General features: G+C 36.3%; 1 protein-coding gene and 2 non-coding genes across 3 annotated transcripts; 2 read left to right on the plus strand and 1 right to left on the minus strand.

The window, feature by feature from the left end:
• The first annotated feature begins 258 nt into the window (after positions 1 to 258).
• Positions 259 to 330, plus strand: TRNAC-GCA (transfer RNA cysteine (anticodon GCA)). Its single transcript has one exon. It is a non-coding gene; the product is annotated as a tRNA-Cys (tRNA).
• Positions 331 to 334: 4 nt separating this feature from the next.
• TRNAR-ACG (transfer RNA arginine (anticodon ACG)) lies at positions 335 to 407 on the plus strand. The gene has a single exon. It is a non-coding gene; the product is annotated as a tRNA-Arg (tRNA).
• Positions 408 to 1914: 1507 nt separating this feature from the next.
• On the minus strand, positions 1915 to 2612 carry LOC105174158 (histone H2B). The gene has a single exon (XM_011096159.3). The coding sequence runs from the start codon at positions 2524 to 2526 to the stop codon at positions 2086 to 2088; it is 441 nt and encodes a 146-aa protein (XP_011094461.1). The 5' UTR covers positions 2527 to 2612; the 3' UTR covers positions 1915 to 2085.
• Between the last annotated feature and the right edge of the window lie 8111 nt (positions 2613 to 10723).

Here is a 10723-nt window from a genome sequence, read left to right on the forward strand (position 1 = left end):
TTTATTAAGAAAGAGATGCTCTATATTTAAGAATCGATTTTAAGTAAGGAAGTTTCAAGAGTAAAACTTCCTGAATTTGCAAGAATTTCACGATTGGAAAACTTTCTGCCATCTATGTCTTCCAATACCTCAAATTTGAGATTTGGGTGATTTTGTAGGGCCTTTCTCGATTGGGGGATACAGTATTGAGAACAATGACTCAAACCAAAGCCGTAGACAACGTACAAGGAGATGAAACCGCGACCCTCACACCAAAAAGGGTCCTTAGCTCAGTGGTAGAGCATTTGACTGCAGATCAAGAGGTCACCGGTTCGAACCCGGTAGGGCCCTCCATGACTCCATGGCCCAATGGATAAGGCGCTGGTCTACGGAACCAGAGATTCTGGGTTCGATCCCCAGTGGAGTCGTCTCCCCCTTCCTCAGTTTTTTCCCCCCATATCTCGTCCCATCTGCTGTCTTTTGCAGAGTCTTAGCACCATGTTTACCGTCTTTATACTGTCTCTTATTACTTACCCACATTCTAATCACACCGGACACCAAATACATGATAATTGTAGTGCACTCGTTGCACCTACCACAGGCATCCATATGCTCCTCAGGGTATTTGCTGAACTTTCAGTAACTAGAAACCTGTGGTTCCTAACAACACTAATACACTTAGTTGGATTTCAGTCATGATCAAAGTGATCCAACTTTAGATTTGCATTAATTCAAGTGCCAAAAGATAGTGCTGCCTATTGGCTTGAAATTTTGTTTGGATTGATGCATTTAGGATGTGGATTTCAAATTCATAACACAAAATAATACTTTGATCTTGTTTGACTAATTCTATAGTAAAACAGATTTCATATTCTTAAACTCCGCTTTTGAATTGTAGTTTGTAGTAATATAATAGATTTCAAATCTCGAAATACATCATTCAAGTCCAAATTATTTCATCCAAACGTAGCATCAGTTCTATAAAACCAAGCTATTCTGGATAACGAAAAGCAATACCAGTCAGTCATGAAATTCGACTAACCTTTGAGTTGAGACCTTGCATGAATGAGAGGCAAAGACAGGATCCAAAGCAACATTCGACTGAATAATGCAGCAGCATGATTCTCCATTTTCTCCTGCATTTCCTTTGTTGCTGGCATAAACAAGTCCAGAGAGAGAATACTCAGAGTAAGATGCGACCACATCCACATCCACTACGACATCATATACTTTTACACAATCAAGCTCGAAAAATTACAGAATAAAGTAGGAAATTTGCAAATGAAAATCAACTGCTGGAAAAAGATTTGCACAGCAAAATCTAAAACAGTGTAAAGTGTTTGTTCCTATATACAATTGTTGAGAACTTAGATAGTTGAAACACATGGAACGAAGATTACCAAGAAACTTTACCTTATCCATTCATTATATACAAAATACCAAATAGACTTCCAAACTTACACACACGCCCGAACCAAAGTGCATAGGCTGCTCCTCCGACCAACAAAGTAGAAAATCAACAATAAATGCACTCACTTTCCTCATCTCACAATTAATCAACTTATCCTGAACTCATACAGTTAAAAAGATCAGAACAAGTCGCTTGTTCTAGTGCTTAGACAGGATAGGCATCAGCATAAAATGATATACCACAGGGCAAAGTGTGTGGAAGGAGATACCCAGATGAATTGGCACAGATGTTCTAGCAAAGAAGCTTTCAAGAACATACTTATAGATTCAATGCTTATTATTTCATTGCTTCAGTTTTTTTATATGGAATAATTAACTAGGAAACAACACATAAAGGAGAAAACACTGACGTAATATTGAGCTATCAAATGAATCTGCAAAAGATTCTGATAGTGATTTTCAGTAAAAATTCCAATTCCCTGCAGTTGTTCCAAGCAAAGTATAAAAAAGGGGAACAAAAGGAAGTCTGAAAGCCGAATAGCCATCCATTACCCACATAAACCATACAAGGGCCTTTTTTCTTTAATTCCAAACAACCCTAATTTACATAACCCTAGCAAACCCTAGATTAAACATAGAGACGCCACAAAAGCAGTAATTAAGAAAAAAAACCAAAAACCTAACAAGTTATATCCTTCAAGAGCTAGTGAATTTCGTAACGGCCTTGGTACCCTCGGAAACAGCGTGCTTGGCCAACTCCCCAGGAAGCACCAATCTGACGGCAGTCTGAATCTCCCGGGAAGTGATGGTCGGCTTCTTGTTGTAGCGCGCCAATCGCGACGCCTCCTGCGCCAATTTCTCGAATATGTCGTTGATGAAGCTGTTCATGATACCCATAGCCTTGCTAGAGATACCGATGTCAGGGTGAACCTGCTTCAGCACCTTGAAGATGTAGATCTTGTAGGTCTCAGTGCTCTTCTTCATCCTCTTCTTCTTCTTGTCCCCAGCAGCGGCTCCTTCCTTCGGCAGCTTCTTCCCGGCCTTCGGCTTCTTTTCCGCCGGGGCCTTCTCCGCTGCCGGAGCCTTCTCGGCCGCGGGTTTCTTCTCGGCGGGCTTCTTCTCTGCCTTCGGAGCCATCTTTAGAGAGAGAAAATTCGGGTTGCGAGGAAAAGATTTTTCCGGATAGCACTGAGTGTTTGGCGATACGATGGGAAACAGACAAGGGATGAGGAGTGCTTATATAAGGAGATGGGGTGTCGTATTACTGGTAAGTTTCGTTTGACGCGGATCGTGAATTTGGACCGTTGATTAGCGTTTGGATGAGTGGTGAAGATTGTACGTATTCAGCTTTAGAAGGCTTTTTGCTTGGGCGCTAATTCACGAACGAAAATGATTTCAAATCTACTCTTTTCATTACACTAATTTCCTTTGAATTTTTCAATTTTTCAATTAAATTTATTACAAAAACAATTGAACAGTTATTTTATATTAATATAAGAAAATATAATTATTTTCAAAAAAATAAAATTACAAAACCAATTATATGCTCAAATAATAGTACGAATATCACAAATATTTTAAAATCTAAACTTCAATTCGCTAGTCGTCTTGCAACTATCTATGTATGCAGAATTATTTTGTGGTATTGTATGTTTTTTCGTATAATTTTTATGTTAGTGAATTTACATTTCAATTATTGAGTTTTAAGGTTTCAGTTTACTTTACGATGATCGTAGATTTAAAATGGGCATTATGTTCGGACTTGTGATACTGCTAATTTTTTTTTGTATTAGCATTTTTTGCTCTGATATATGTAAATGTTGTATTTTAATTATATTTAGAATATGTTTTTTTTTATAATAATTTATTTATACAATCTTTTAAGTCAAATTGCTATAATTCTTCAACTAATATAGGTGACCTGACACATTTGGTTGATCAGGTATTATTCTATTATACTTCTCAATTCTATTATTTTTTTTTCTTGTGCTAATTAATTCTGGATTAGATTAATAATCTAAGCTAGTTTGCAACTTACATTGCAACTCTTCGTGGTTGTGATTATTTTAATATTATAAAAAAAATAACAAAAATATATCAAGTTGTGGATATTGTCCACGATTTGAAAAAAAAAATTAAAATATTGAGTCACGAACAATATCCAAGACTCTGAGTCATGGACAACATCCACGATAAGACAACATTTAAAAAAAATTAAAGGCTGACAACCGGCCTTGACTTCAAGCATAGCAGTCAGCTCAACTTTTTTCATTTTCTATATTATATATTATATATATTATAAATTTAATATTATATATTATATATTATTATTTAAATATTATATGTTCTTACTTATTCGTCCCTCTATGTACAAAAAAGGTGATTTAACGTCTGACAACATTCTTGACAAATTAGGAGGCTCTTTTGGACAAGGAAACCTTCACTATGTTTGGTTTCATTTTTAATTTGTTTTGATGTGTTCTGTGGAGATAGAGAGAGAAAAATAAAGATAAATAAGTATGTGTTAAAAATAATGTGTATATTACGTGAGCTTCACACACATGAGCATTCTCTTCATCATCATCCTCATCGCTAAGATTCAATCTTCCTAGCAACCATTCATTGCTTTCATCTATCCCATCTAAGGCAATTGGATCAATGGTATCACATACGTTGTACCACAACCTCAAAGCTATACTGTACTCAATATAAACCAAAATTATTTAAACGCTTTTGCTCCAGCCTATTTCTTCTTTTGGTAGAGCTACATAAAATTCAATATTATTTTTTCGTAAATTTTAGATTAAAAATACATTAAATTATTATACTATCAAGCATTAGTAACTTAGTTTTCAAACACACTTTAATTTCTTCAAACACACTTAATTTCTTCTTAGTTTTCAAAAATACTTGCTTCCTTGGCCCTATCCATTGCTTCATAAATGTAGCCCGTCGGAGGCTTTTTTCCACCATTAACCAATCGAAGCACCTTGATCAATGGACCAACTACTTTCAATATATAAAGTATGTGATTCTAAAAGGAAAGCTTCAATATTGTGCTTGCCACAAGTTTTTCTTGTGACTCTTTTGCATACTTGCTTTTTGTCCACTTTTAGAAGTGAACATCTCACTAAAAAAAAGGACGGAATTTATAACGGCTTCTTTTGGAACGACCACATATGCACGGCTTTTGTTGCATATTGTAACGGATAAGGTGTTATGACGTCATGTCGGGGCTAATAAGAATTTCGATTATTTGTAACGGCCAATATCATTGAAGAAGCCGTTACAAAGTAAATATATCCCTAAACCCGTAACAAGTTAATGATTGTTTTGAAATTATTTTTGAAGTTAAGGACAACCAACATTTCTTATAATGCTAACCGTTACTAAGATTGTAGAAAATGCCGCTACAAATTTATAAACATGAAAGACCGTTATAAAAACCGTTAATTATTTTTTACTGTTACTATTTTCATATAGTTTTTGCCACAGGCGGTTAAATTTGTGATGGTCATTGGAAAAAAATGTGCAGCTGCTACAAGAACCGTGTAAAACACCATGAGAAATTCTATGTAGAAAGTGTGTTACAAAGACCAAGCAAATATGGAGGGCTTCTTTTACCCGTTTGTATTACAAAGGCCGTTCCGAATGCGGGTAAAAGAAGCCGTCCATTACAAAGGCCATTCCGAATGTGGATATTATAACGGCTATTTCTTTCGCTCTAAAGACCGTTACAAAAGTCGGTACAAAATAGCTTATATATATGCGTGTTGCAAGTTGTTTTCAAAAATTTGTTCTAAAATTTATTTATTAATCACACACACTCTTAATATCTCTCTGATTTTTGTGCATATACACTTGATCAGGTAGAATTGCTTAATTTTTGGACCAACAACTGCTGACATCTTAAGTTGGTTGACCAGGCAACGACTTTAACGATTTTTGTTACTCAAATTGTAGTTTAATTATTTTAGTTTTATAATTTTTTGATCTTATATGTTATGTATTTTTAGTGTAAAGTAATATCTATAAATTTATAGGTCGAAATATAATTATATATGTACATTTAAATATGTAGTGATATATTATTATGTTACGACAATTGAGGAGATGGATGTATGATAAGAACCTCATGATGAGGCAGGTCTTACATTGGAGTTTGATGACAGGGTTAAGATTTTCATAGAATAGGCCAACTGTCAGCGTGGATATATGGATGGGGATAAAATTAGGTGCTCTTGCCGAAAGTGCAAAAATAGAAAGTTCAAAATACCCGACGATGTCAGTTTCACTTATGTATGTGAGAATTTATGCCAGAATAATATAATTGGACTTTGTGGCTAGGAGATAGTGCAGGAATACTTTGATTCTGTGACTGCCCCTCCAGTGCAGAAGGAGCAAACCCCAGCTGCTCAGGAGGAGTGTAATTATTCCCACTAGGGTGATGAACAACAGATGGATTAGACTCAGAAGATGGTTTTAGATGCAATCGGGTCGTGTTATTTTTCTTCTTACCACGATGGTGGGTCTGATGATGGTGCGAGGTCCTATCCTACTGATGTCAGTGCTAGTTCATATTATTACACTAGTGGCCCTTATGTTTTAGGGTTGGCGGACTGTTTTTACAATGTTGTGCACGCTACTGACAAGCCCTAGTGGAGAAGTTGCCATATTTCTGAATGATCATATAATCGAATATCCCAGTGGGCTATTAATATATCGCCTTCCGATCACACTCTACCGAGAGATTACTGCAATATGAAAAAAATTGATAAAGAATTTGTGTTTACCCATTGAAAAGATTGATGCATGTAAAAATTATTGCATGTTGTATTGAAAGTACGACGTCTATTTGAAATACTGCAAGTTTTGTGGAGACATTAGGTACAAGTCGACGCGGGAGCGAGACCCCACTGCAAGAAGTCCCCGTATGTCGTTCTTGGGTACTTGCTACTTACTCCCCATCTGTAGAGGTTGTATTCATAGAGAGCAACATACACACCCACCCACCCACCCACACACACACACACCTAAACACCACACACTCAAACAAACACACACACACACACACACACACACACACACTCTCACAAACACACGCACACACACTCAAACAAACACACGCACACACACACGCACGCACACACACACATCCCCCCTACAGGCGCACACACACACACACACACCCAATCACCACACACACACACACACACAAAAGATGCACAGACAAGGTAATAGAAAAGTCGGAACAAGGAGGGGGCATCGTTCAACAAAACTTCTCAAGTTTGTGGTCGATAAAATTGAAAAAGATATGCAATAGCTAATTAGAACATATAAAAATATATTCCTGAACATCATGATCTCAACAGAAACCTGCTACATCATATCATAATTTTCAAAGAAGTTGATCCAGAAACTAGATAATATTAATCACAAAATCATTGCCCTAATACAATTATATAAATAAAATACACTGAAAAATATTACAACCTACTTTGCTCCAATAATAACACTGGGTTCAAAAGAGCAGCAATATTAGGTTATTGCTCTTCATTTCAATATATATTTTTTCATATTAGGTAAACAAAAATGAGTATATACATCTATGAAAACACACAAAAATATTATAAAGGACATAAATAGACCACAAAGACACATAATACCCGTAATGAGCATAAAATATTGCGAAACTATGGTGACATCCTGCACGAGAAAAATGATTGTGTAAATAGAAATGAAAACTTAGAAATTGAAAAAGAATGACTAATGTAATAAGACGCAGATGACATTCGTTGGCGCAGAAAATAAAAGCAACACCTCACTTCTTCTATGTTCAAAAGTAAAAAGTATTCTACTGTGACACACACACACACACACCCACATACTCTCTCTCACACACACACAACCACACACTCACAAACACACACACACACCCCACACGCGTGCGCGCACACACACACACACGCCACACATGCACACGCACACACGCACACACACACACAAACACACACACACACACACACACTCTCTCTCACACACACACACCCCACACGCACGCACACACTCACAAACACACACACACCCCACACGCACGCACACACACACCCACACACCCAATCACCCCACACACACACACTCAAAAAAAAAAAAAAAGATGCACAGACAAGATAATGAAAAAATCCGAACAAGGAGGGGGCATCATTCAGCAAAACTTCTAAAGTTTGTGGTCGATAAAATTGAAAAAAAAATGCAATAGCTGATTAGAACATATAAAAATATATTCCCGAATATCATGATCTTAATAGAAACCTGCTACACCAGATCATAATTTTCAGAGAGGTTGAGCCAGAAATTAGATAATATTAATCACAAAATCAATTGCCCTAATACAATTATATAAATAAAATACACTGGAAATTGCTGCAACCTTCTTTGCTCCAATAATAGCACTGGGTTCAAAAGAGCAACAATATTAGGTTATTGCTTTTCATTTCAATAAATACTCTTTCATATTAGGTAAACAAAAACGAGAATATACGTCTGTGTAAACACAAAAAAATATTACAAAGGAAATAAATAAACCACAAAGACACACAATACCCGTAATGAGCATAAAATGTGGCGGAACTATGGTGACATCCTGCACGAGAAAAAGGGTTGTGTAGATAGAAATGAAGACTTAGAAAATGAAAAAGAATGACTAATGTAACAAGACGCATATGACATTTGTTGGCGCAAAAGATAAAAACAACACCTCACTTTTTCTATGTTCAAAACGTAAGTAAAAGATGTTATACCGTGACACACACACACACACGCACACGCACACACACACACACACACTCAAACACACCCCACACACACCTAGACACCACACACTCAAACACACACACACACACACTCACAAACACACGCACACACACTCCACATGCACGCACACACACCCACACCCACACCCAATCACACACAAAAAAAATGTACAGACAAGGTAATGAAAAAGTCGGAACAAGGAGGGGGCATCATTCAGCAAAACTTCTCAAGTTTGTGGTCGATAAAATTCAAAAAGAAATGCAATAGCTGATTAAAACATATAAAAATATATAATACTGCAAATCATGATCTCAATCGAAACCTTCTACACCATATCATGATTTTCGGAGAGGTTGGTCCAAAAATTAGATAATATTAATCACAAAATCATTGTCCTAATATAATTATATAAATAAACACATTGGGAAATACTGCAATCTTCTTTGCTCCATTAATAGCATTGGGTTCAAAAGAGCAACAATATTAGGTTATTGCTCTTCATTTCAATAAATAATCTTTCATATTAGGTAAACAAAAATGAGAATACACATCTATGTAAACACACATAATTGTTACAAAGGACATTAATATATCACAAAGACATACACTACTTGTAATGAGCATAAAATGTACCGGAACTATGGGGCATCTGCACGAGAAAAAGGGTTGTGTAGATAGAAATGAAGACTTAGAAATTGAAGGAGAATGGCAAATGTAGCAAGACGCAAATGACATTCGTTTCATACACACATCCACACACCACGCACTCACTCACACACACACCCACACACCCACACACACGTACACACACAAACCCCACACGCACACACACAAAAACACACACACCCCACACACACGCACACACACACACACCCAATCACCACACACACACAAAAAAAAAAAAAGATGCACAGACAAGGTAATATAAAAGTCGGAACAAGGAGGGGGCATCGTTCAACAAAATCAAGTTTGTGGTCGATAAAATTGGAAAAGAAATGCAATAGATTATTAGAACATATAAAAATATATTTTTGGACATCATGATCTCAATAGAAACATGCTAGACCAGATCATGATTTTCAGAGAGGTTGATCCAGAAACTAAATAATATTAATCCCAAAATCATTGCCCTAATACAATTATATAAATAAAATACACTGGAAAATAATGCAACCTTCTTTGCTCCAATAATAGCACTGGATTCAAAAGAGCAGCAATATTAGGTTATTGCTCCTTATTTCAATAAATACTCTTTCATATTATGTAAATAAAAATGAGAATATACATCTATGTAAACACACAAAAATATTACAATGGACATAAATAGACCACAAAGACACACAATACCCGTAATGAGCATAAAATGTTGCGAAACTATGGTGACATCCTGCACGAGAAAAATGATTGTGTAAATAGAAATGAAGACTTAGAAATTGAAAGAGAATGGCTAATGTAACAAGACGCATATAGCATTCGTTGGTGCAGAAAATAAAAGCAACACCTCACTTCTTCTATGTTCAAAAGTAAAAAATATTCTACCGTGACACACACACACACACACACACACCCCACACGCGCGCACACACACACACACACACACCCCACACGCGCGCACACACACACACACACACTCTATCTCTCTCTCTCTCTCACACACATGCACACACACACACTCACAAACACACACACACACACACACACACCCCACACGCACGCACACACATACACACCTCCCACACGCACACACACACACACACACACCACACACGCACAGACACACACCACCCAATCACCACACATACACACACACAAAAAAAAAAGATGCACATACAAGATAATGGCAAAGTCGGAACAAGGAGGGGGCATTATTTAGCAAAACTTCTCAAGTTTGTGGTCGATAAAATTGAAAAAGAAATGCCATAGCTGATTAAAATATATAAAAATATATTCTTAGACAGCATGATCTCAACAGAAACCTGCTACACCAGATCACAATTTTCAGAGAGGTTGAACCAGAAACTAGATAATATTAATCACAAAATCATTGCCTAATACAATTACATAAATAAAATACACTGGAAAATGCTGCAACCTTCTTTGCTCCAATAATAGCACTAGGTTCAAAAGAGCAACAATATTAGATTATTGCTCTTCATTTTAATAAATACTCTTTCATATTAGGTAAACAAAAATGAGAATATACGTCTATCTAAACACACAAAAATATTATAAAGGAAATAAATAGACCAGAAAGACACACAATACCCGTAATTAGCATAAAATATTGCGAAACTATGGTGACATCCTGCACGAGAAAAAGGGTTATGCAGATAGAAATGAAGACTTAGAAAATGAAGGTGAATGGCTAATGTAACGAGACGTAGATGTCATTCTTTGGCGCAAAAGATAAAAACAATACCTCACTTCTTTCATGTTCAAAATGTAAGTAAAAAATATTCTGCCGTGACACAGACATACCCACACGCATACACACATACACCCACACACACTCAAACACACC

The sequence above is a fragment of the Sesamum indicum genome, linkage group LG4 (genome assembly GCF_026168435.1).
Source record: "Sesamum indicum cultivar Baizhima isolate 11 linkage group LG4, ASM2616843v1, whole genome shotgun sequence".
Classification (NCBI taxonomy): domain Eukaryota; kingdom Viridiplantae; phylum Streptophyta; class Magnoliopsida; order Lamiales; family Pedaliaceae; genus Sesamum; species Sesamum indicum.